Source organism: Anas platyrhynchos, chromosome 3 (assembly GCF_047663525.1).
Source record: "Anas platyrhynchos isolate ZD024472 breed Pekin duck chromosome 3, IASCAAS_PekinDuck_T2T, whole genome shotgun sequence".
Classification (NCBI taxonomy): Eukaryota; Metazoa; Chordata; class Aves; order Anseriformes; family Anatidae; genus Anas; species Anas platyrhynchos.
Window position 1 is genome coordinate 45,065,560 of NC_092589.1, and position 27,431 is coordinate 45,092,990.

General features: G+C 43.9%; 1 protein-coding gene across 2 annotated transcripts in view; it reads left to right on the plus strand.

Moving 5' to 3' along the window:
* Nucleotides 1–3,566: 3,566 nt before the first annotated feature.
* Nucleotides 3,567–27,431, plus strand: part of CAPN9 (calpain 9) — a 28,526-nt gene continuing 4,661 nt past the window's right edge. The window contains exons 1-16 of one of the 2 annotated variants that reach the window (XM_005020213.6): nt 3,568–3,999; nt 8,896–8,965; nt 9,400–9,518; nt 10,161–10,294; nt 10,835–11,003; nt 11,909–11,992; nt 12,204–12,289; nt 14,075–14,152; nt 18,358–18,518; nt 19,189–19,346; nt 20,038–20,246; nt 21,038–21,074; nt 22,561–22,644; nt 23,168–23,225; nt 23,668–23,732; nt 26,083–26,151. In XM_005020213.6, the coding sequence (XP_005020270.4) occupies nt 3,787–3,999; nt 8,896–8,965; nt 9,400–9,518; nt 10,161–10,294; nt 10,835–11,003; nt 11,909–11,992; nt 12,204–12,289; nt 14,075–14,152; nt 18,358–18,518; nt 19,189–19,346; nt 20,038–20,246; nt 21,038–21,074; nt 22,561–22,644; nt 23,168–23,225; nt 23,668–23,732; nt 26,083–26,151 (1,794 nt within the window). In that variant the 5' untranslated portion in view covers nt 3,568–3,786. Of the gene's footprint in view, nt 4,000–8,895; nt 8,966–9,399; nt 9,519–10,160; nt 10,295–10,834; nt 11,004–11,908; nt 11,993–12,203; nt 12,290–14,074; nt 14,153–18,357; nt 18,519–19,188; nt 19,347–20,037; nt 20,247–21,037; nt 21,075–22,560; nt 22,645–23,167; nt 23,226–23,429; nt 23,632–23,667; nt 23,733–26,082; nt 26,152–27,431 lie in introns of those variants that run through there. The other variant, XM_072035796.1, reaches the window with a different exon arrangement.

Consider the following 27,431-nt stretch of genomic DNA (forward strand, 5'->3'; position numbering starts at 1 on the left):
ATGGTTTAGTGGGGACTGTTAGTGTTAGGTTAGAGGTTGGACTCGATGATCTTGAGGTCTCTTCCAACCTAGAAATTCTGTGATTCTGTGAAAGGAAATGACAGAAACGCCTGCTCCAGCACCATGGCTGTGCCACAAGAAGATGGTGAGAAAAGTCTCATCAGCCCAAAGCTCTGAAGAACAGGAACAAAGGTATCACCTCTGGGGCAAAAGAAAAGCAAAACACCTCTCCAGACTCCACTCCTAGCCATGGGCTGGTGGGATTTCACAGAGCACTTGCCTATGGGCTCCAAGAGCTGCCGACATCCTCGCTGCCAGTGATCCTCATCTATAGCTAGTGGTGTAAATGATATCTGTGGGCAGAAGCAGTTGAGCTGGTACTCACAGTCTCTACAGGCTTTAGAGCCAAGGCTGAGGGTAACAGATAAAGCTCCAGGTGTTCCAGGAGTAGACATTTAGTGATGGTGCTTGGGGAAGAAAACAGCGTTCAGCTTTAGCATACATTGCCGGCCTATGCATCGCTGATGTTGCTACACTGCCAGTTTGAAAGCCTGCCTCGTCCCGTGGCTCGTAGAGAGATATCTGCAGACCACATGAGCTTAATGGTTTCCAGAGCTGGCCTGTCAGGGATTAATTGCATTTGCTCTGACAGCTCTCTCTCAGCTGGCAGTGCCTTTACACCTGTGCAGGCACCCACTTTGCAGGGCAAGAACAGCCCTGCCCTATCAGCCCTGCTGGGAGAGGGTCGGGGGGCTGGAAACTTGCTGTCCCCCTGATAGTGCAACCCTGGAGAAAGGACTTCATTGCTCAGGGCTGTCACAAGCCCTGCTCTTACGTTGCTTCAGTGTCACAGTATGTTCATTGCAATAGCTTGTCAAGTTAAAGTGTACAAAGCCTGGTGTCAAAGCCTCTTATCATCTGTGTTTGCCTACCTTCCCTGTGTTAACACCTACTCTGCTTTTTCTCAGTGCACCAGCATGTCTAAGGACCAAAGCCCTTCTACATTGGCTGTTTGTCTGCCTGTATCCTGAGGTATCTGAATATTTTGGTGCCTGTCCCCAGTGGAATACCACACAAATAATTGCTTTGCTTGGCATCCCTGCAGTTATCCCCAGCAAAGAGGCCAGGACCAAATAGGTGTAATTGTCCTTTTATTTGTATCAGGGTAACCCCTTTGTGTCAAGCCTCCCAGCCATACCCACCTTTCAAAAACACAGAGGTCAAACCACTTCTACAGCATTTCCCCTTTCTCTCTTATCTCCCCATTGCCTTATACCTAATATGTATATTGTTGTTCCTGCAGGGCAGGAAATATCTTGAAATTGCATATCTACACAGCAACGAGCACAATGCAGTTTAATAGTCCCTACTATATATAAAACTAATACATATAATTTTCCCTATCCCGAAACCAATGAATGAAGGGACTCGGCCAGAGATGCTATCAATTTATTTAGTTCACTCTTTTCCTAACATAATTTTGTGATTTATTGCAGCATCCTATCCTATATAGGATGCAAATATTCTTGTGCATGAGAGCAAGACCCATGTTTCACTTTCCTCCCACCTATTACAGTCCCTGAGGATCTGCAGACAGCACCAAGCAGCAGCAATAACAAGAGTTGTCTCAGGGGAGAAAAGCACTTCTCACTGGTTTCAAAAGGGAATTTCATGGTAAAAGAGCAAAACTGCTAGAAGTCCTTTTTCTTGTAAAACTCTTGAGTGTAACTAGTTAGATACAAAGTTTTGTGTATAACTGAGAACTGAAATATTTTGTTAGCATTTTCTGCTCACTCCTCTTTTTCCCAACTGCTCCATCTCTTCAGGCCACTTTCAGCCAGGTTTGATACCAGGGCTGAGACCTCAGAGATGTGAACTTTCCTGAAGTGTCAGGGGAAAGTTGTCTCTGCCCTCTGAGGGAAAGGCTGAAGTGTGAAACATCCCTTATTAACATACCAGAGCATTCACTTAGGACAGAAACTTTATGAATTCCCCTACAGCACAAAGAGCACCCATCAGAGCTCAGCCCACACATTTCTGATTGCAGCTGAACTCTGAAAAGCGGGAACTCCCTGAGGTGATATGTGGTCACTCCCCTTGGGCTGTAGCAGGTGTGGAGGCTGTGTATCCAAGATGCTGAATGTCTCCTTCCCCGGCTTTCACATTAGTCTGGAGTGTGAGAACATGCCTTGCCCCACACAGAGATGTTGGGGATGAAGTGCATTCCTGTTTTTTTTACCACTGAATGTGGGATGTTGGGTACATCACATCTCTGAGGCTCACATTGGCACTTATGACCTTCTCCTGCCTTAGTCCCTTAGCTGGGATCCATCTCACATGACTATACACATTTAATAGCTGAGCATCTACCCTCAGCTACTCCACAAGGCTTCACCTAAAGGGAAATGAAAGACGTGGTCATCTCCAGAGAGATCTTATGGATGAGGACACAGAGAATCACTTCCTGGAGGCACTGCTCTTCTGTACTGACTGTAGAGAAAGCCGAGGTGAGTAGTTTGGAGTCTGTTCTGCAGACCTAAAGTTCGGTCAGATGACTGCCACGTTTGGAGCACAAGGCCTGCCTCTTCTCACACGTCTGGACAGCATCCATACATTTGGACAATGGGAACTTGGTCTCAGGAGGGAGTCTGCAGACATCAACAATGGGTGCAATTATGGGGAATAAACATGGGAATATATGCTGTGAAAAAGAAAGCTTTCCTCACAGCGCTGCTGTGACAAATAGCAGAACAGAAAGGAATTAATTCTGTTTCACCTAATTGCTCTCCATTAATCATCCCTTGGCAGCAAGCTCGAGTGGTCGACCAAAGGGCCAATTAAAGCAAAGGGAGGCTGACTGGTGTTTGTACTCAGGGCTGTGTTTTGTGTTACAGGAACTGTAATTTGTTCCCAGGGCAGCATCTCTTGCCATTCCACGCATGGAGGAGTACCCATGCCTGTCTGGCTCTGAACCCTGCCGTTATTTCTTCAGAGCATCCATGGTGCATGGACTGACATCCTCTCCAGGACAGCTTTTTGCTGTCTAATGTGAGATGTGATGTGGCAGGTAGACGCTGGGCAGCAGAAGAAACACAACAAGAGATGAGCAAGGTCATGAAACCCAGAACTCAGTGTCAAGTATGTGTGTATTTGGGTTCAAAATCCTTTATTACAACACACACAGAAATCCTACAAGGCACAGTGTGTTAAAACCCTTTCCCCAGGTAAAACACCCTGTCACTTGCCCTGCCCTGAGCTGTCCCCACAAGATGCTAACACCCCAAACCCGGGGCCAGCCCTGGGCTACCCCTCAGCAGAGCAGCCCTAGCCCTTACACCTCAGCCCTGGTGTCCCTCGACAGGGACAGCACCTGGCCGCTGGGACAGCCCCACCATCGTCATGCCGGGCTTTTCATGTGTGGGACAAAAAGGGCGAGCCTGCCGCGGTTACAAAGGCTACACCCCGTCCTGCAGCTTGCGTTTCGCTCCATTGGCTCCCCATACCTTGAAGTCAGCGGCCAGGGGTGGCGGGGAGAGGTGCCAAGCCCCACGCAGGCCCGTCACCGCCGGGTGGGCACAGCAGCCCTGCCCCGGGGAGGATCTGGCACCACCTCGCCACTCCCGGCCCAGCAGCTGGCGTGGCCAAGCCGGCCGCCTTCCCTCCCTGTTTGCTTTCAGGGTGTTCATTGTGCTGCTCCCGCGCTGCTCGGAGCTGCTCCCACTCCTCTCTCCCTCTACCCTTGTCCCGTTAAGCCTCATCTCCTCGTGTTTCTCCCTGGTGGGAGCCATGCCCTACCTACTCCGGGACTCGAAGCCCAGGCCGCCACCGCTGCCGCGGGAGGCGCGTGCCACACACAGCTCGGGGAAAGCCTACGAGGAGCTAAAGCAGGAGTGCCTGCGCAGGGGCAGCCTCTTCGAGGACCCTGACTTCCCCGCCAGTGACGCCTCCCTCTTCTTCAGTGAAAAGCCACCCGTTCCCTTCCTCTGGAAGAGGCCTGGGGTGAGTACACGACGTCCTCACACCCCATCATCTGGTGGGAGTGCTCCCATGTACAGCAGGGAAACCCAATGATTGTTTGGGGTGCTTTGCTGTTTGTTTGGGGTCCTTGGCAAAGAGGAGGGTTGGAAGGTTTCACCCCATGGAGCTGCGTGTTGCTGGCTTACATCTGGTGACAGAGAGTGGAAAGGTAGGGGCACTGTAAGAGAAGCTAAAATCTGATAACTATTGCAGGTATTTCTGAAACACCCATTTTTTTTGAACTGTCCTGTAAAATCCTATACCTTTTCCATATTTTCTTGTCCTTTTGAAGGTCTTTGGCTTAATCATTTTAGAATATCGTATGTAGATTTTCTTCTTTTCTGCCTGCTGTAGCTTATTGTGCATATGTTTACGTACATGCACAAAGAATTTCTAATTGGGCATCTCTCTTACATTATTGCCAAACAAAAGCAACATTAAGATGAAAATAAGATGGCATGCAAGGGATTAAGGGTAAAATACATTATGATGACATGACTATTTGAAAACCAACTGCCATTAATGGAGGAAATTCATAATTAAAGTTAAACCTAAAAAAATCAAAACTTCTAACTTTTAGAGCATGAGACATACTTGCTTCCATCACGAAACACTGAGAGGCTGTGAATACATGCCATGATCGCTGAGCCATTCAGCAGTAGCCAAGGGCTCGATGAGTATCTCTTAATGCATCTTGCGTAACAGACATTAATAACACGGGGATAGCCCGAAGCTTCGCCAGTCACATGCTCTCAGATCACGAAACCAACATTGCTCCTGGTTCCTTCTCCCCAGTTAGCTTTAACTAGTAGCCAGGAAATTTGTGGCTACTTTTCATTTCTTTGTTAATGATTGACATTTATTCTCTTTTTCTTCATGGTCTGAAAGCTTCAGAATTAGTAGAAAATGTCTCTTTGCCAATAGTGGTACCAAGAGAGAAAAAGAACAAAATGGGCTTAAAATGGGTTTACGTTTTGGCTTCACTTAATCCACAATGAGGGACATTCAGATGCTTTGGTGTCTGATAGCTAACGTAGTGTCACTACAGAGCATTATTATGGCTATTACTCCTAGACAAGTTTCAGCTATGAAAAAGCAAGAGATAGCCCCAAAGGCAAGTGCAGACCCTCAGGCACTGCTGCCCACCTTGTCTGGAAGTACCCCAAAGGCTAGGTGTGCTTTCAGGCTCCCCCAAAAAGCAGGCTGGAGGTTTGGGGTTGCTTTGCTCAAAGATGTGACTTCTGTGTCCTTATGAGTGGTGGTAAGGGACATAGGAGAGTAGACTTTCTGTTATACGCAGACTCTCATCGTCAGGATGTTTGTAAGCTGAAGTGGAAATATTTCTACTAGGAGTAAGCTACCTGAAACAGGCTCTGCCTTTACACTCCAGTGCCCGCCATGCAAAAAGGTGAACTGTGAGCAGCACAATGAGAAATAAAGCTCAGGGGAGGCTGTAAGGATGCAAAATTACAAAGTTTCAACTCCTCAGCATTTAAACTAAATCAATTTAATGTCTATTAGCTATCAGTGTGTTTACACTGCCCCTGTGTGTGTGGGTATCGGTGTTCAGACTGCTTCTCATGGTGGCTGGTTTTTACTGCCTTCCTACCAGTGTTTTACAGTGGTTCAGCTCAAGTGTAGCACAGTATATGCAGGTAATTGCAGGCCCAAATAACGTTAGTCCTCAGATTTACACCTTGTTACAGTTTATTCTTTAGTAATGAGGGTAGAGAAGGCTTTCTTGTTATTTTCACATGTATATATATACCTGCAGGCACAAAATTTTGTACACAGAATAAACAAGACCCTCTAGCTAGCCCAGATCTGTACATCTCCCACTGCAATCAGTGAGCTGCACTGATTTGCACCTGGTGTATGTCTAGATTTCTACATAAATCTTAAGTGCCCTAAGATTCAGAAAGATATTTAGTGATTTTGTTTACCAATCCCTTATCTTTACAAATGAAATCCTTGAAATTACACCTTATCAAAAAATTAGAATAATTTGAAAAATAGATGACCATTTTCTCATTCTATCTTCCCTTCCCTTCCCTTCCCTTCCCTTCCCTTCCCTTCCCTTCCCTTCCCTTCCCTTCCCTTCCCTTCCCTTCCCTTCCCTTCCCTTCCCTTCCCTTCCCTTCCCTTCCCTTCCCTTCCCTTCCCTTCCCTTCCCTTCCCTTCCCTTCCCTTCCCTTCCCTTCCCTTCCCTTCCCTTCCCTTCCCTTCCCTTCCCTTCCCTTCCCTTCCCTTCCCTTCCCCTCCATTCCTTGTCCTGTAAATTTAAATCTAAATTAAACTGTTGGGCTAGTATATCTGTCATTTATTTCTAGTAGCTCAGTATCTGGGAAAGCAAGAGACATATATGTTGAAGAATTAAAAAAAAATAATAATAATAATAAAAAAGGGGGGGAAGACAAATATGTTTTACAATGCCAATTGAATCTGTGGTCTACAGGAGGAATTAAGAAGGAAATTCTCCTAATATGAACAGCCGCTGGCAACCAGTATGACAGGAACTATATGCTGGAACCAGAGAGATAAATACAATCACAAAAATAGGGCCACCATAAACAGCCTCAGCCTCAGCTTTTCTTAGATCTCTAAGAGGGAGATCTTTTCTTAGACCTCCCTCTACCAATGTATGCCAGAGGCTCAAGGGATGCAATTTGTTTCCCTTTGACTCGAAAGAAACATAGCTTCAAAGCAGCAGCAGGAGAGTTGCAGGCACCTCCTTTCATCTCCCTGAGAAATTCATCACCCTAATTCTAGGCAATACCCTTACGTAGGTGAATCTTTGAATGTGCTGTGTGTGGATGCAAGATCTAGTCCTGGGTTTTGTCTTTTTGCATACTGAAAGCACAGATATGTGTTATTACACCATCCAGTCTGAAAATCCCTTTAAGTTTAATATTATTCTTGCAAGTGTAGCTCTTGGTTTTCTTTTGTGTAGCAGAGAATGTGACACGGGCCCATTCAAAGTCCTTTAAATTCCTTTTCATTGTTGGTGTTGTGTTTTTTTTTAATTTGTGTTTGCTTTAAACACAGAAGATTGAAAATATTTTCTCATCTGTCCGTTGTAGAGCTGCGTAACAGGCACCGAGCCATGAAACTCTCACAGCACTCAGCAGCATTTGTGTCCATGTCGGTGGAGAGGCTTTTTATCTCAACCCTCGCTAGCATGCAGTTTCTTGGTAACACTAAGCGCTGTGAGAATCGTGTTCTCCAGCAGCAACAGCACTAAAATAAGGCACGTTATTAAAGATCAGCTGCCTTATCAGCTGTCGTACTGGTGTTTAAAGGCAATGAGCTGTGCTCTTTATCGCTCGCATCCTGTCACACATGGCTGGGTGTGTTTAACAAGCAGGCGGGCCAGCTGATGAGGGGGTGACGTTTGGTTTCCCCTTGCCAGGTGCGCTGGGGACATGGCACGGCCTCACCACCAGCTCCTCCCCAGAAAAGGCAAATAAAAAATACACAAACCAGCTTCATGCCTGAATATCTCCTCCGAGGGATTAGCTTCCCAGGAAAGTTGCTTTCCTCATCCGTGTCTGTGTGCCGTTTTCCTCCGCCATCCAGGCAATCATTTCTTATTGTGTGCTGCCAAAACTGCTGAGCCACCAAAGTCACCAGGTCACAAAAGCAAAGCAGAGCATGCCCTGACAGGACAGAAAGTCAGGCTGATAAATTTGGAACATGGCCAGGCTGTGCTGGCCGAGATGAGAACAGCAGTACCAGTTCATCAGGGACACTGTCCTGGCCACAGCTTTGGCCAGTAAGAGATGCTCCAGGAGTAAGTGAGGGAAGCTGAACTGAATTACCAATATCCTACCCTGATAGCCTAAAAAAACGCAGAGACAGGAACCAAAAAGTAACTCCGTTTCCTTCTAGGCAAATGCAGGGGTTAAGTGACTGAGTGTGCTCTGCTATATTTCCTCCCTCCTTAATTTGCCTTTTTTTACAAGCTTCTGTTGATTACATAAAAAAAATTCATGCAATAGGGCCTGCAATAGCATATCATGGCAGACTGAGAAGCTCAAGGAATATTCCTCCAGTAGTATATTAGATGCTCTCTTCCTCCTCCTCCTTCTCCTTCTCCTCCTTTTCCTCCTCCTCCTGCTCCTTTTCCCTTTTCTGTTCAGTTCAATCAATTCAATTCAATCTGCAGTTCATGGGAAAGGGGAGAAGGGAGGCAAAGTCCTGCCACATATATTCGTTTGCCACTGTGATTTTTCTGTCCAGCTGAGATACAAGAGAATTGCTTTAATGCCACCGTGATCACACAGTCCCTATAACTTCTGAGCACACAGGTGTGCTCAGAAGGGTGGGTAATGTCAGCTCCTCGTAAAACCTGACTCTCTAAAACAAACAAGGCTGGAGTCTGCCTTTTTTGTTTCCTTGTTTGAGGAGGAAATAGGGCATACAGCGTCTGGCAACCATGAGACTATGTATTATGTACAGGTAAATACAAGGCCTAATACTGTGTTTGCAGGTAAATTGCCAATTTTAGGGTGTTGGGGTTTTTCTCAGCTGTTGGGGGAAAAAAAAAGTAGCCAGGGTTGTAACTGAACTTTGAGATTCTGGACCAGGATGTGCTCTATTTTAACAATTGCCTATGGGTGAATAAAGAATGCCAGCCTTTCATTAGCAGACAACTAATTAGGAAAAAATGAGGATAGCTGATTCTTTAATTGCTCTGCACTATAATTAATTACAAGGATTAATTACAAGCATTCCCCATCTAGTTCTTTGTGGTGGCTTACACTGCTGCATGAAAATATAGCTCGTGCACACACAGGGCTCACATCTGGGCTCCGAGTGACAGTGACATTTTCCTGGCATATTTTCAGTCACGTCTGTGTCTCACTCCCACTCTTCCAGGACATTGTCAAGGATCCCAAGTTTATCCTTGGAGGAGCCACGAGAACTGACATTTGCCAAGGGGATCTTGGTGAGTGATTCCCCCCGGGTGAATGCGTGCATGCCATGCAGAGCAGCAGGAATATCCTCACACACAAGGGGATGTTGTTGCTCCTGACCTGATGGGAGCAGTGAAGCTGGAGGCACCTCCCACGCTCACCTTGCCCACCGCCACCTCTTTGGTGGCACTCTCCCATCTGTGCCAGGGACCATCCTGGTGCAGAGGGATTCAAGGCCAGAGAAGGATCCCCATGCAAGGGTACTCTGACCCCAAGGGAGCTTTTCATCCACCTGCACCTCCAGACTGCCCTGGCTGGGCAGGGGCACACTTCCTGGGGACACACAGGATCTCTTTTCAACGGGGGGTGGAAGCTAACTGTGACATCTCCCCTCACCCCCACACCATCTTCTTTTCCTCTCCATGGAAGAAAATGAGGCTTTTTCTTCCCCCGTCTCAATTCACAGGTGACTGCTGGCTATTAGCAGCCATAGCTTCTCTCACATTGAATGAAAAAACACTAGCAAGAGTGGTACCACTGGATCAAAATTTTGGGCCAGATTATGCTGGAATATTTCACTTCCAGGTAAGATGAAAATCTAGCACAGCATGACCACATTTCTGGGCAGCTGGTCATTGCGTGTTGTGGTCTGGTTTGTGGTGGGGTTGTGGGTTATTCCAGAGGAAACATTAAAAAAAAAATAAAAATGGGGGGGGAAGGATTGCTGAACTTAATCTGTTGTTCATGTTTTGAGGAACAATCTTGAGGGCTATGTCAACCTCCCACATGCACAAGCATAGGCACTTCTGTTCCGTGAAGAGAAATATGGCTTTAGAAATCATTTCACATTTTCCACACAAACTCCTCTTAGGATGTAAAGCCTTAAAGATGAAACAAGATTTTGTCTGTGGTCTGTAATACGTATCTTGAAGATGGTTTGAATCACCTAGTGACCACTTGTATGTGACTCACTGGGGACCATATGAGTGCCATTATCCAGCTAAGGAGCTGTGGTGCAGATTTACTCTGTTAGACTTTTTTTCAGACAGATTGACTTTCCTTCAGAGCAGTCTAGCATGGTAGAGTGGGAAGGAATGGTTTACATACGATTTCTGAGCAAGCCTATCCTTGTCACTAGCTGACACTTAGAAGCATTGGGACACGAATCTCCTACACTCAGGAAATGTCATGCTGTCAACCAACTCATGCTCCATCTTTTCTAAATAGTTTTGGCAACACAACGAGTGGCTGGATGTCGTGATTGATGATCGATTACCCACCTTCAAGGGCCGGTTGGTTTTCCTGCACTCAGCTGAACACAACGAATTTTGGAGTGCTTTACTAGAGAAAGCCTATGCCAAGTAAGTCTAGTGTACCACACTATACATAAATGATTTATAATTTGTACATATATTATACACAATTCAAGTTAACAGCTTCTATCTAATATTTTTTTAAGCTATTTTTCATTTTTTTTGCACTTACTGCTGCCCTAATCTAAAGAGCTTGTGAGCTCATCCAGCTCCCATCACAACATTAGATACAACCCTAGCTGTTAGCAATGGAGTTGGATCAAAGCCTGAATCCTACCATTTGTGTCCCCGCTGAGACCTCAGATGATGGTTCTGGCCAGCTCTAGATTTTTAACTGATTTGGCAGGCAACAAGCCACTGATATGCGAAGATATTCAGTCCTTGCCAACCTGGTCACTGACACTAATAAAAGAAAAGCCCCAGGCTTTAAGAATATCGAGGAACAATTTCATTAAAAGTGTAATTAGCAAGGAAAGCAGAAGTATCCCAATATACATCATATATCTCCTGAGTACATTCTGGGGCACAACTCTTCAGTGCCCTTCTGTGCTTTGAAAGCCTGTCTCACGGTTAGCATGTGTTTTCCAGGCTGAATGGCAGCTACGAGGCTCTGAAAGGAGGAAGCACAATAGAAGCCATGGAGGATTTCACTGGGGGAGTAGGAGAAATGTATGAGGTTAAAACGGCTCCTGACAATTTCTATGAAATCCTAGAGAAAGCTCTGAAAAGATGCTCAATGGTGGGCTGCTCTATCGATGTAAGTAACAAATGGGGTCTGATTTTCTCAGCTTAGTTTTGTGGTTTCTGCATTAAAAAAAACCTACTTTTTAAAGGGTGGTTAAATCATTAACAATTAGATGGATATACATTTAACTCTCTAAATAATAGCTGTGAACTGATAGATATGATAGATATGTAATATCGATGTGGTCCTTAATACAGCTGTCAAAAACAAAAGAAGATTCATCACATTTCAGCAGGTGACAGCTACTGGATTTAAAACAATAATGATGTTAGTATGAGCACTTGGGGAAGGTGAATTTCCTGTCTTACTTGGCCCCTTGACATTAAAACCAGCCATAGCTTTGTGAGGACTTAAAGGCTCTACAGACTAAAAATTGATTTGCTTCATTCCTGGATTCTGCAACAACATCTCTTTGGTCTTGTGAGACTCAAGAAAGTTTTCAGGGTCAGTCTGTTTGTAAACAGGGGCTGGAGCTTAGAATGCATCAGATTTATCCCTCCAGGTACGGAAATCTCTGAAATATCAACACCTGAGCCCACCTGAGAGCACCTTTTCCCATCCCTTACCTGACTCAAACTACATTTGAATAGCAGTTTAGGTCGATATCCTGGAACTGTGCATGGTGTTGATACAAAATCATAGGGACATAGAAGGGATCTGAGCCAGGAACCACCTTATTTTCCCTCTGACTGTATAGTGCTCCAAAAGAGAAATCCCCACAGCTCTAGGGAGCTCCCTTTCAAAGGGCACCATTGCACCATCACTGCCTGCATGGAGCAGAAGGACAATTTCCCTATTCACATTTCCCCGTTCTGGTTAGCCACTGACCTCCCACATAATGGCTGGAAGGGACCAAGTTACACCACTTCAGATCTCACTATGAAAAGAGGTATTCACGTTTTTTTTCCATATTACAGACCAGCAGTGCTGCCGAGTCAGAAGCCAAAACCCCCTTTGGCCTTATAAAGGGCCACGCTTACTCCGTGACTGGCATCGATGAGGTACGTTTCCTGTGGTTTGTGTCAGCAGCACGGGGCAAGGAGAAACTTGGTCAAAAGGCAAGGGACTGTCCCCCAACCTTAGGCAATGGGAGGCATTATCCTGGGGGAATTATCCAAATTGCCATCCATCTTTCCCTGCCACATCTTCTGTAGCAGTGCACTTTTAGCCCAGCTTAATGACACGCATTTTCTCTTTTTCTTTCTTCCTCAGGTGAGCTATCGGGGCCAGAAAGTGCAGCTCATAAGGATAAGGAATCCCTGGGGACAGGTGGAGTGGAATGGCCCTTGGAGTGACAAGTGCGTGCGCTGTGCCATACAGGCCATGCAAAAATCAAGCTGCTGCTCCACATCTAGCTTTCTGCAGGCACAGTTATTTCACAAAAAAATTAAATCAAGAATTTGCATGTGCTTAACGGTATTACTGCCATACTGGTGTGTCACTCTCAATATTTTCAAGGCTGCTCAGTTGACACTGTCAAGGATGTTTAACCCCCAAAACCCAGTATTAGCAAAAACATACATTAATATAAATTGGATATGTTCGTTCTAAGACACTTCCAATAGTAAAGATATATGTTTGGTGTGATTTTCTCTTTATTTTTTTGCAACCTAGTTCCTGTAGTACTTGTAACATAACATCTGTTTTTAGTCCTACTACAGGTAATCTATTAACCAATTTTGTATTACCCCCTCTGTCTTACGAGTTTGTCATTGCATTTACTGTTCTGTGTTTCTAAACGTATTAGGAATAGGCAAAAACTTTGCAAGTTATATTATAGATGTGTAAGACAGGTGATACCCTCTATGTGGTACCTGCTAAAGTTATGGAAGGACACAGAAACACAATAGGATTGGTCTGAAAACCAGTCTGCTTTTACTACTAAGTTAAATGAAGTATAAATAATACAAAAGAAAAAAAATGTATGCATTAAAAAATAACACTATATTCCCCCCTCCCATCCCAAACATACACTTTCTGATACATTTTTACACGTATGAATCACTTCCTTTTTGTTCCACTTTCCTCTACTGAGTTTTTTCTTATTCACACAGATGTAGAGGAGAACCATAACCTGGCTGGGCCTTTAAAATTGCTGAGACACATAGTCATCGCTAGCATGCCTTTGAATGTAAATAAATGAAATATTTTCACATCAGCTCAAATACTTTGTTGTGTTTATGATTATATCTCAAAAAAAAAAAAAAAAAAAAAAAAAAAAAGAGGTTAAGATCAGGACAGGCATCTGGCAGTTCAGGTCGTTTATTGAAAATGCTGTATCTGCAAAGTGGAGCTCTGACTGCACTTGGGAGGTTTTCTGGAGCTCTGGATGCCAGTACAAAGCCCTGCTAAAGCAGAGGGGCTCCCAGGTGGCTAGAGGAATCTGTAATAACATTTTGCAATGGTTGCTGGAATTGAAAACCTAACACAAAATGCCCTGTGTATCCTATCAAATTGGAAATGCAGTAGGGCATTTCCATTTTTTTCCAAAAAGTCTTGGTGTTTTTTTGTTTATTTTTGACCTGCTACAGCTGGATCTGTAGAGGTGAGTAAAAAAGAGGCAGAGATTATATCTGCAGTCCCAGTTAGTCCAGCAATTCTCTCTGTACAGGGCAAAGAGCCTATTCGGTTTCCACTGAGTCAAGTTTGTAGAAACATCTGTCCCTAAATTACTGAGAAACCTAAAAGAGGAGATGGTGCTACAGATGGCAAACAGATTTAAGGAGGAGTGTGACTTACAAAAATCTTGTGGTTTAATGATAACCATATTTTACTCAATCCCACCACCTGACAGCAGTCCCAGTGCTGAGTGCAGGGAATAACTCAGGCAGGACTCTTCTAAGGCAGCTTTAGGATCTTTGTCCCAGTCCTGCTTCCAGATACATTAGTTGGGTCTCTGCCGCTGTGTGGACTGGCAGCAGGGTTCAGGAAACCTCTTAAAGGCCTTTGTGTTTATGTGTGCTGCTCAAATAAAACACTTCTGGATGAAGAGCAGCCTACTGATCTGTCCAGGTGGTTGTTCTGGGCCAGGGAAAATTAAATGCCATAGACCCATAGTAAAGCTTGGCTTTGTTTTCTTGCAGCTCTCTGGAGTGGCGTTTGGTCAGCCCATCAGAGCAGAAACGCTTGTCTCAGACAGCACTGGATGATGGAGAGTTCTGGTAAGCCACAGGGTTTTAGAGCCTGACTCCAGTAAGAAATTGAGGTGCTGGTGGCCAAAATGGGTGACAAGGAAGAAATCTGAGTGAGCAAATGCTTGGTTTACTTGTAGGAGGAAGCAGGTTCTGCATGTTTTGTGTGTGTGAGTGTGTATTTTAATAACAAAAAGTCTTTTGAAGGTCAGTTTAGTTAATGGCATTAGCATATTTCAAATACTGTGTGTCTCCCGTGGTTGTAACAGCCTTTAAATCCTTACCAGGAACATACGCACACTACAGAAGGGAGCATTGTACTGCACTGTAGCGCCTATGAAATGCCTTCAGGGTTGATGTTAGTCATACACTGGTAGGGAAGGAGCGCTTAGAAGCATTGCTGCTTGTTACAGAAAGTACAAGAACACCAGGATATGTGTGAAATGATGGAAAGATTTAAGAAAAGATGAAAAAAAAAAAGAAGTAGCAATTGCTTTAGAAGTGTGAAGCGTTCTTCGTGCCAAATTCACTATCTCAGACAGAGCAGATGGCTGACTTGCACATGATTCCCCCACCCCACCCCGTATCAGCCACGCTGTGCACTACTGACAGTGTGTCTGGTCGTATTTTCCAGGGCCAGATGCTAATCTCGTTTGCACAGAGGTAAATCCAGAGAGGTATTCAGCATGATGATTCCAGACCTTAAGTTAAACCAAAGTTCACCCTTTGGTCTGGAAAGAGATCTAATACGGAGCATTACATCATATAAAATGGTTTATCTCACACTGATAGCTCTGGAAGGAAGTAGGTCCAGTGACTGATCCATTACTTAAGCATTTTTACATAGCATATCTTTTAGTTATTTTGCTACTGACAGAAAAAGGCAGCAGGGCATTTGAGTGGGTTTTTGTTTGGTTTTGATCTTTTTGGTTTTTAGATATGAATAAAAAAGAGGCAAAGACTTTACCTGCAACTCCAGTTCCTCCAGCACATCTATCTGTTCAGGGCGTGGCTTAAAGCCTGGCTGTGTACTGGAGATACAGGTGTGTAAATAGGCATCAAATGAGCGATGAAATTCATCAGAAAGTTGTCTGTCCAACAGAGCTAAGCTCATAGTTAAATAAGTCCTCAAAAGGTCAGTAAAAATGAAGAAATATGAGCACACCCAGGCAAATGTTGGCCTTCCTTGTACAGCGTCTCAGACATTGAGGGCAGAAACAAAAGCCATCAGGGCTGAAGTTTTCCCTGAAGGGTTTAAGTGGCCAAAATTCATATGCAGAAGCTAAGAAATGCTTCCAGAACCAGTCAGGCAAGTCTGATACCAGCTAAACCCTCCACCCAGTCCATCAGACTTATTTGTCCTAATGTCTTTTGACTTGTTTGTATTTCTCTCAGGAGTGTTTGCCCCGTTGCCCCTTCTAAGCTCCTTCTAAGACACAAGACACACCTTGGTAGTTCCCCCATCAGGCTGCATGGACAGACTTTGCATGAGCAGTGAATGTGGTGTACCCATAGAGACATTAAGGTGGTCAGATGAGGAATGAGATGAACAGAGCTGCTTCTCTCCAGCTTTCAGTTTGCTCCTCCTGCTGATGCAGTTTACCTGAGGAGCTGGAGAATGAGCTATATTCCTCCTTCTGCAGCAGGGGGCTTCCAGCTAGTCTGTTCACCACTCCTGGTGGTGACTTTGCTTGCCTCCCTAGAAAGCTGGGGTGATCTTTGTGAGGTGTTTTGAAACCTGCTACTAGAAACAGTGAGTAGCAAAGTAATTAGGTCTTCAAGAGTTCAAAAGGTGTTCTCCATGACACACATTTTATCTTTGTGCTTAGCATATAACATCAGGTACAACAGAGCTCTTGTTGATGACAACCAGTTTGTACTGAATTAAACCTAATGGCAGGTTTCACCCTCAGCAAGCTCAACAAGTATTCTCTTGGTACATCATTTCTTCAGGTGTCTGCAAGGTGACAGGGAGCTCAGGAGACCTACTGTGCATTCAGGAACAATTTCTGTAGCTGTGCTACAAGTTTGGGACCCGGCTTATTCCATGTGCTGACTGCATACAATGCTATGTTCATTTCTCCTGCACAGGCTCACTTCTGTTAATTGAAACAGAAGAAACGGAAGAGGAAATGCACCTGTTTATTCTCATGTATTGTTTTTGGTTTCATCCTAGGTAGAACAAGAAGGTTAGGAGGAAAGGCAGTGTAGGGAGGGAAAGTTGACTAAAAGGTATGGGACATTTAAAGCAGGATAAGTGTCATGTCATCAGAGTGGCTTCACTCAGTGTCAAAAGGCACCACGGCTTTGGAGAAATACATGGGGTAAGGCAGCCAAGGTGGGAAAAGTGATCTGATAAGACCTTTTTTCCTTTCTGTTCTTTGGAGTTGGGAGGACTGAAGAAAATCTTCATGGTAACATACTCAGGGACTGCTGACCTCATTATCTATCCCGAAGATACTTTAGCTGTGTTTTTGCAGTTCAGATCTGTCCTGGGCAGATGACATGGTGCTTCTACTGAATAGGAAGGAGGCATCCTGCTGTTGACTAAGAAATCAGCTTCTCACTCACCCTAGTCTCTTCTCTACTAAAATCACAGGGTCAGAGTCTTCTCTTGCCTTCACCAGTGCAAATTCAGGACAGCTGCACAGAAGTCAAAGAAGGTGTTTTATCTCTTAGGTTCCAAATCTGACCCATAAAGTGCAAGTACTTCATCTGCTTTGCAGCATGCTTCCAAAGAGCCCAAAATCACATAGTGTGGCCAGGAAACTGAACCACTCAAGAGACAGAGATTTTGCTATACTGCCCATGCTATAGTGTAGTGAGCATTGCAGTGAGAATTAGCAGTGTTTGTGGCATGCAAGGCTAGCATTATATGAGAACAGCTGATGAGAAAGAGGACAAATCCCAGGAAAACAAGTCCTGCTGTTTCTTCCCACCCTAAAAACAAGTTGTAAAACGTCCCAGAGCAGGTGTACATTAATGCTGCCATGGACACCTCTTCCTTATACAGCATAAAAATGGAACTAGCTTTGTCCAGTGAGCTGCGCTAAGGGCTAGCTGAGTCCTATTTTCCTCTGCCACAGATACACATGTGGTCGTGGAGAGCTTTTTCTTTCCTGCTACTCCATTTTGCTGTTATGCATCAGTCACCAGAGAAAAAGGATAGCTACAGAAGTTCATGTCAGGGAAGAGCAGTTTCTCTGCTCTGTTCCCATAGCCCATGGCTGCATACCATGCCCAGCTGGGTGCCTGGCTCCAGCTGTCCCTTTTCCTGGCTGTTTGCTCAGTCCTGAATACCAGGCTCCTCAGCCAGCAGGTCTGTCAGTATCTCTTTGCCAGTTTACTTGCTAGCTTAAAATCACATGGCTTATCAGCTTCTCAGCATGCTGAGTAGGCTAGGTTCAACCAGCCCAGCATAGAAACTCAGAAATAACTGCAATTTGGCATTTGCTTCCTCCTTTCCATGGCCATGTATATGTATCCACCTTGGGTTTTAAATAATTATGCTGCAATATGTATGACACAGTAGCAGGAAGCAGTGTCTATCACCATCAAGGGCTGGTTGGAGCCTTTACTTAAGCCCAAATGTACCTTTTGTCCCTCTGTTTGGCATATGTTTTTGCTAGGACAAGGTCCTATGCACCCATAATTGAGAGGAGGGTGAGCAACTTGAGCCTAGGCACCTTACCAGAAGGCCAAACGTGACTTTAGCTGCATTGTGGACAGGCTAGTCGTACCATGGCCTGACTAATCCATTGCCACGTGTCCCCTGTAGTGCTGTCCTGGGCTGGTGTTGAACGCACAGATGATTTGTAGGCAGACTTGGCTTCTGCCATACAGGGTCCTGGATCCTTTGGTTGGCTCTCCATCAATGTGGATGCAGATCTTAGGACTAGGATATAGTAGCCTGGGGGAAGGGGATGGTCAAGTATCTTTTTCCACAGTAGGTTTTCTTCCAGTGTCACTTCATTGTGTCCTACACTCAACTGTACCTGAATAAAATTAGTGGAGTTACAGTAAAAAGAAAGGTGTAAGAAGTGTCAAAATCAGACTGAGACAGTAGGGTTGCTTATGCTTCACACCACAATGAATGAAAGCAACTTCTCCCCCAGTGTACATCACCATATCTCCACAGTCACTGAAGGTATTTAGATCCACATAGGGCGGTCTGGCCCTGGGCATCCTTCACTGAAGTTAATGATTGCCTGTTCCTTTCCATGTCTTTCATCCAGGATGAAATTTGAAGACTTCAAAGTGCATTTTGATAAAGTTGAGATCTGCAACCTGACTCCAGATGCCCTGGAAGACAGCACTGCCCACAAGTGGGAGGTGACCATCCATGAGGGAAGCTGGGTCCGGGGGTCTACTGCAGGAGGATGCAGAAACTTTATAGGTAAGTAGATGCAGCTTTGAAAGTGAGAAGCAGGCACAGAAGTCCTTACCCACCCTCAGGCACCTCTCCTATTAACCCATAGCCAGGATTGTGGATGCAGGTCAGGCCAGCTGAGTCTCAGCTAGTAGGAACCAGCCAAAGGTACAAATACAGTCCAACTTGAGGCTTTCTTCTTTCACAAGTCTGTTGGATCTGATTTGTCTCTCACTTACATTTGCATGAGCAGGACTGGCTCCAAATAAACCACTTAAACTGCAGCAGTAAGTGTAAAATGAGACAAAAACCCAGCTCAGACAGCATGTTTATGTGGCTCTGAAGTAGCATCAAGGATCTGAATTGTGTTACTCCGTATTGGCACCAGCACTGTGGAATCATTGTAGCTATGTATTTTGAACAAAATTCCATCTGACAGCTTTATTAAAACCATGGTAACTTAATAAAATATCGGGCCCAAAATCTTTTCTACACCTAACTCCATGAAGAACTTTGGGATTCAGCTAATTTTCTGCAGAGCTGAGTGGAAAGAAGCATGACAACTAATGGAAAAAATAAATTTGAGCAAAACCTCAGCTTAATTGTCCTTTTTGTCTACTTTTTTTTTTTTTTTAATAGTAGTAGTGGTGGTATTATTCTGAGGCAAGAAATGCTCTGGTGTTCTTTACATTGGCAGACACTTTCTGGACAAATCCACAAATCAAGATGCATTTGACAGAGACAGATGATGGGCAAGATGATTGCACATTCATTGCAGCGCTGATGCAAAAGGATCGCCGCAAACTCAGGAAGTTTGGAGCTGAAATGCTAAGTATCGGCTACTCTATCTACGAGGTACTCTATTGCTCTTGCAATGCTTGCAGTAGCCACCCTGTCAATATTACCATCTTTCTCTGGATTTGTAGTACTGGCAGTCATCAGATATTTTTAGGGCCCTTGCTCTTAAAATGCTCTTCTGAGTTACATCAAGCCCCATGGAGAATTTTGCCTTGGTTAGGATGGAGTCCTTTCATAGGAGGATTTAGGAGTCCCATGGGTAACCAGGACCAACTCCTCAGCCCCATGACTGTGTTGTCCCCTGCTTGGATCGCAGAGAGGGAATGTTGCTTCTTATGAGTCTCATGGGGCTCATCACACACAGTGGTTCCTGTCCCTGTGTGAGGTTGGAATTGGAAAATCTTTTGAGGCGCTTTCTCCATGCAGAAGACAACTGTGAGGTCTCATCACTCTGTGACATGCCACCTAGGATTGTGATATTTAATAGCAGAGAATGTTTAAGCAGGAAGGAAGTGTCCTAGTGTCCTCTTAGACTGTCTTCAGGGTGGGAGAGAAACCCTGGTAACAGGTCCTTGCTGTAAAGCAGGAGCTAGATTGCTGCAAGTGCTTGGGTGAGGGTGTGACAGTCAGCACTGCAGCTGGATGTCAGGCTTGTGCCAGGGAGAGTTTGGGTCTGTGACTGGGAAGAGGGCAGGAGTAGCCCTCAGTACACCACAGCCAGTGCAATGCTGCCTTCGATCCCCTCTAGAGCCCCAGTGGAGATGGACACCTGAACAAAGACTTCTTCAGGTACCACGCCTCCAAGGCCAGAAGCAAAACCTACATCAATTTAAGGGAAGTATCCAACAGGTTCAAGCTGCCGCCAGGTGACTACATCCTTGTTCCAACCACATTTGAGCCACACCAGGAGGCAGACTTCTGCCTGAGGATCTTCTCGGAGAAGAAGGCCATCACTGAGTAAGTCAGCAGCAAGCACTGGACCCTCTGGTGCTCTCCTGTGCATAGGGCTGCCAAATCCTGGAAAGGGTCTGGCTGCCAGCTGTCCAGCCCTACAGCAGAGCCTTGGTGTGGGAAGCGCCTATTTTTTTCCCTCTCTGGAATTTTTATGTGCTTAGTAAGGAGAAAAAGGGAAGGTCTGAAAATGAGCTTTTGGTTTGCAGTGTGCCCTCCTGTGCCTCACACCTCCTGTATGAGGTTGAGTTGGGTAAGGGCTCGTTTGCCTTCAAACTGGTTGGAAAAAAATATCTGTCTGCAGATGCATTTGCCCGTTTTTGCTAAATCTGGCTTTTTTGGAGAGGAGTTTAGGAGGTAGAGAAATCGGGGCCCTGGTGAATCCACTGGAAGCTTACAGGGAATAATTGCTAGCTGCCTGCTACTCAGCTCGTTCAGTAATCTGCGAGTGCAACAGTGCTTCCTTACAAAGTCTGTCCACATATCAATTTTATATTAAAAATTGAGGAAGAAGTGTGCACAATGAATACAGAATTAGATTAATTCTTTAGCAGAAAGCACACAGAGGGACTGTGCCCTCACAGAGTCCTGCTTAAAGTATGTTTTAATGGCTTATACCAAAATTTAAATAAAGCAAAAATCTGTTTGATGAATTTCACCCAAATGTAATCAGTTCAGTAAAAAATGCAGTTTTATCTTTCGCCTCTGGAAAATGTTAATGAGCAACTTGGTGCCCTTTCCACACCAAGCAGATATTGAACATCTTCAGATATTGAATGTGGTTTTGTTTTCCCCAGGGATCTAGATGAAAACGTTGCCATTGATCTCCCTGAGGTAAGTCTACAGAGTTAAAATAGCAAGAGGAGAGCTCAGCAGAAGCCAGCACACACTGCTTTTACTGTCTTTGGCTAAAACATGTTCATTTCACAGGAATGCTCCACAATTGCCAGCTTTGTGCGAGTGACTGAAACATTCAGTTCTGCTGAATATGGTAAAAGAGCTGTAACAATCAAAATCACAATCGTTATGCTTCTGCAGCTGCTTCAAGGCAGTCAGAGTCAGACAGCACCAGAAGCTGGTCTCAGCCACCACAGGTGCACCGAAAGTACCCCACTTAGCCCTGGGGAGGCAGGTGGCCTTTCTAGCTATTAAAATTCCATTTATTGTGAAAAAATAAGGAGCAAGAGTATTTCCACAGGCTTGCATTTGTCTCACATACAAACCTAGCAATATCCTCATGGTTTGGGAAGGAAGGCTTGATACGTGTGTACCTAGTGAAATTCTTTTTGTTCCTGGATGACCTGGCCTGCCTGCTGAGTACTAATTGCAGCTGAATCTGAGTCAGCTCCCATTTAAATGTATCCCTGCACATAATCTGTTGATTGTAGTATGAATTCCCATGGAAACGAGCTAAATCATAATCCCATGAGTCCCTCTGTATTAAAATCCTCCTCCAGGGACCAGCTAGCAACTGAACATCTCCATTTCTAGGATCTCAGGGCCATATTCAAGGTCAAAGTAAATCCGTACAGTGTCATTAAGGGACCGCATCTGAACTTGACTAGTAGAAAGTAATAAACATGAATATAGTCAAAAAATAAGTGTAAATGGCCAAGCAGTGTCACCAGGGTGACAGTACACTAAATGTCACCTGTATTATATCTTCTGTTGGTAGAGAAGATATCAGCATCCTGTGCTGTTCTGTTAATTGCCTTCTTTTCCCCAGTTTTCTGGCACAAGAACTGCTCCCTGTTTGCATGGTCACCCCAGATATAGCAATGGCCCTACGTGGTGGCATCTCTCATCAGTGTAGACTGAGGCCTGGGCTCTACACCCCTGCAACAGCACTGAGGCTCTCAGCTGGCTCAAAGTGCTTCCAGGCATGGGTTGACTCTGTGGAGAGCACCAAATCACAGCCAGTTCCAGCTGCTGCCATCAAGAGAGGCCAGAGGCCCCTGGATGATGTCTCTGGGAAGAGCTTCATTGGGCTGGGTTGTTCAAGGACTGTGGAAGCAGAGTGGTTCAGGGATGGAGTGAGAGGAGAGGCATTTTACAGGATAGGTGCCCTTGTTTTTAAGATAGCCAAAGCAGTGGTACGCTGTGCAGTTCCCCAGGCAAAGGAAATGAAGGGTGAGAATCCCCTCAGGAAGCTTGGTGCTTGGGAGGCCTGAGGTCTGCAGTCAAAGCATAACAATGCTCAGGAACCCATACACCTATTGTAAGATATACTGTGCTCCCCTAATGCAAAGTGGAGCTGTGTGCAGGAGAAACATCTTGTTTTACAATTCTTATAAATGTCTTCCTATGGTTGATGTTGCAGCCTCCAAACCCAAGTCCACAAGCAACTGAAGAAACTGAGGAAGAAAAACAGTTCCGGGCACTGTTTGAGAAGATCTCAGGAGAGGTGAGCGCAAAACCCTCGTAGGTCATAACACGTAGACAGTAGGAGAGAATTCTGCTCCTACTCGGGGCAAGGTGGGGCAAAAATGCTGTATTTTTGGGGGCAGTAAGCTTAGTTGCAGTGTGCTGTTTAGGCAACAGATGTCACCATGCCTTATATCTAGATGGAAAAGGGCGCAATCCCAAATGAGCAAACCAGAGGACCAAAGCTAGAATTCAAGCCTGAGGGAGCCGACCTAGTTCTGTGTCCAGCTGCATTTATATTTTTCTTCAAATCAATGGTTCCATCTTGAGATTGCTTTCAAACAGCCTTCGGCACAGCAGCACTCCAATATTTTGCTAGCTGTTTGCTTTTTATCCTTTTCTGGGTTCTGTATGATTCTCTTTTCCTGAGATGCAGCAACGTACAGATGGGTGATGTTTGTGTTTTCTGAGGTTTTTGGTATGTCTGATTCCAGAAACACTCAAGTAACAGATGCTGCTCTTTTTTTTTTCTTCTTTTTTTTTTTCTTCTTTTTTTAATTTAGGACATGGAGGTATCCGCAGAAGAACTTGAATATGTTCTGAATGCAGTATTAAAAAACAGTAAGTGCTGATAACCTCTGTACTGTTTCAGTGGCATGCAGCAAATGGCTGTGAAGAACTTTATAAAAGCTGCCATTAAGCTCACTTACGAATGTGAAAGTAAAGGCTGTGTTAAAAATCTTACCTGGTGGCCTCCAGCCAGCCAGGGCAGAGCTGGGTAGGCATAATGTCCATGATCTAACTTCAACTGTGTCCTGCCTCCAGCATGATCCGTGTCAGTTCAATGAAGCCGGTTCTACATTGCACTACTGCTCTGCTCTGGTGAAACAGGGAGTGGGACTAATAAGATCTGGATGTGGCTCATGGCTCTGCTCACTACAGGTCCTCCCACAATGAGGTCTACTAGTCTGCTATCTATACTTATAAAATCCTGTTTTCTGCTATGGATTTACAAACAGCAGATTTGCCCAATGACTTCTGTCTTATTGTTGTCCTTTTGCAGAAAAGGACATCAAATTCAAGAAGTTAAGTCTCATCTCGTGCCGAAACATCATTTCTCTTATGGATGTATCCTTTCAAATAAGTACTTGTGAAGCTAAACAAATACTGAATATAATTGTTCATAGCAGAACATTATGTATATTGGAAATGGGTGGGGTTATGTCATGGAAGAACACTCTCCACAGGAAAAAAAGTGTGAAAGTTGTATCCTTATTTTTACTTAAGAAATTTAGTGTTAGGAGCTTCAAGACAGACAATTTTCTACTGCAGACTTCAGAGGGAGATGCTTTAATCTAAGCACTTGTAAATCTCAATTATTTACATATAGGACAGTGCATTTTTCAAGCTGTGATTTATTTGAAAAAGATCTGGAAGAGAGAACCCAAAACTGTTGTCTGAAGAGTAGACTTCACCAGAGAGAGGGGTGCATTCAAGTTTTGGGTCAGAAAATTAAGAATGAACAGATTGGTGAAAATTACTGGTATCAAACCTGTGGGTTTTTTTACAGCCAGACAAAAATCTGGAAAATCTGGTCTTTCATCTAGATCCTGGAACTCCAGGAAGCAGACATGTGGGTGAGATTTGTCTGTCCAAATTTAGGCATTTGTGGTGTAGGTGTCTACATCTAAGCTAGCTTTCTAGACTTCCTTTGTAGATAATGAAAAGGATGGTGTAATTATGCTTGTTCTCGATGTGCCTAACTGTGAGGGAAGCTAAATGATGGCACAGACACTAGGTGAGATGAACCACAGCCCTGGTACTTCTCCACCAGACTCATCCTTTGCAATGTTCTGCTGTTGAATTTAGTATGGGTTCTCTTTAGGTAGAGCAGGTTTTGGCAGTATGCTTTTCTGATAGCTTTTTTTTTCCACACGTGAAACAAAACAAAGACTGTATCAATCCTGACAAGACTAGTATCTTAACACTTGTTTCTTGTTTTGCTTAATACAAGCTAAGCTTGTTAAGCTAAGAAGTTTTTATCTTATCCTTTTGTTTCTCCAGTCCATGGCAAAGGTATCATGCTCTCAAACAACTTCTAACACAAAACTAAAACAGACAAAAAGACAAAACTGTATTCTGGTAAAGCCATGTCTGTAATGTTAAAATTCAGTGCAAATCAGTCACTGTCCATATCCAATGAGAAACAGAGGGCTGGTCCTATATTTTCTCCCTCAGCAACCAAGCTTCAGTAGGGAGCTGGTCCACGTTCACATCTCATCCTTACATGGTATTGGAACAGAGCCAGGGGCTACACTTGACCCCAGAGCATAACAGCAATCCTAGGTTTACTATTTAGGATATAACCAAATAGTTTCCATGATTTGCAATGCTTTCAGGGAAATCTCTGCATAGTTTTGAATTAGTGGGGAGACATCTCTTCATCTGCTTTGGAAGCACGAGGAATGCAGACAGAACCATCCCACTCTGGACGTGGCATTTAGAGCACAATGGAGGAGCAAAATGACACAAATGGAGGCCTGAGCTGATGCTGGCAAGTCACCTCCATGTCACATGCCACCAAATTCCCTGGTTGTAGTCACCATGTAACGGTGGGGATGGGGGTGAAGTATTGACACGACAACCAGAAAGAAGAACCTGTCTGGCTATAAAGACAGACTTCTTGTAGGAATGGTAATGTCCTTGGAATCTGTGAGTGCCCTCAGTAATGTTGCCAGTATAGGTGCTTAAATAACAGCATGCTATTAAATAATGGTGGGCTATTAAATAATGGTGGGCACGTGTTGGCCTTTGTGAACAATTGCTGAGCTAGTGTCCATGGGAGAGAGGGCTTTGTCTTGAAAAGTAAGATGTAAAGGGGAAGGAGAATGCAAGTGAGATCTACTTGGGGGACATCCGTAGCTCAGCACAGTAAGTATTAAGACCCTCACACATCAGGAAGAGGGAAGTTCAGGCACATCTAATCACCACCTCTCAACACTACTATACAGATGATTATTTCAGACTTTAAAGCCCAGATTTTGCTAGCCTTACCACACAACTCCCATTAATCTTTGGTAGAGACATTGCCGTAGAGCCTGGTCTCTAGAAAACAATACTGAATAACACATTGGTTGACTAACTCATTCGAGTACAGTAGCAATTTGTTTTAATCAGGTAATTTAATTCTCTGAATCATTTATGTGCTATTTACATCTAAAGCTGTTCTCGCCTTAGAACAATCTGTCTTTCTTACTTGCATGGAGCTCAGCTGTGTTTTTGTGTCACATAATGTTCCCCAAGTATTACAGCCACAGTCATGAGCTGCACCTCATGAGAAATCCCAATATCATGCTCAACAGCACTGTTGGCCTGCCGGCCAACGTAATGTTATATGTTTAAAGGGATAGCAATGTTAAATTCACTCAGAATTTGGCTCTTTATGTAACAAGTCATTTTCCTTAATTCAAATTACTAGACCAGCGGCAATGGGACTCTGGAATTCAGTGAGTTCAAAGTTTTCTGGGAAAAACTGAAGAAATGGATAGTAGGTGACATTATGCATTCTATTTGGTTCTCCATTTTACTAGCTATTTCTTGTGTAGTTTATTATGTATATGCAGACAAAAATAGAGACAAAAGTGTTTACAAGCCACAATTTTTTACTTAAAACAAAAGTTTTAAAAGTATGGGGGCTTGTTTTGGATCTTCAAAGGCATTCTTAGCTTTCCATGATGCTAAACCTTAATGGTTTTCTGGAAATAACAGAGATTTTTGTAAGGAAATCAACTACGTTTGGGACAAAGAATGTAATGGACACTAACAAGGAAGCCAATAAAAATGAAACTTAAGGAGTTTCTGTTACTGTTGCACAGAAGAAGAAATGATGATTCATGACAATCATTTCATAAGTCACTACATTGCCATTATCGATCTCTCAGTAGACAACAGTACTGAAGTCTGGGAAAGTTGATTCTAATTTTAAACACATTTCCCTGCCACTGTATATGGCAGTAAAAACAAGCAGACTTTCAGAATCAGGGCACAGACTGAATATTCAAATAAAGACATCATAATTGTTTCCTCATGGTCATTAACAGTTTTTTTCTGAATTCATGCTTCACCCAAGCATTTAAAATATGCAGTTCTCTGCTTCTTGTCTATCCCATCAGAAATGACATATACTTTTTCTGGGTCCTAATGTCATATCTCTTTTATCAAAAGATGCATTGTTTTTGAACAAGGAGACTTGAGAAATCCTTGTCTTCTGTAAGAAGATTTGCACATATATCTGATGGAAAAATTTAAGCTGGATGTGACAACAGCTCAATTTAACCCATATTCCAAGGGCGAATCGTGTTTGTCATCTCATTAAAACAAAGGAATTTAACTCCAGTTTAATAATTATTTAATATTTAGGTCAAAATTCAAACCAGTTGTACCAGACCTCTCAGCTGCACAATGAATGTTTAGATCCTTTATACCTAGAAGCAAATGAGTAAGGGACAATCTCGACTTCATCTTACACATTTTTTTTCTAGCCTTCAGGATCATACAGAAAAACATGAAAAGAGATTAAGAGAATGCCTCAGGAGAGAAAAGCTAGAAGACAAATGAAAGTATATCTTTCCCAAATAAAATTACTTTTTAAAAAATCATGGAATTTTTTATAAAGAGCAACTCGTTATATCTGAAAGATTGGGTTTGGCAGTACTTGTTTGAATTTCACAACAGCCTATTCATATGACAGAGAATTGGGACCCAAATTGCTCCTCAGTTACAAAATCAGAATGGATCTAGACCATGGATTTTGTCAGCTTTCTTAAG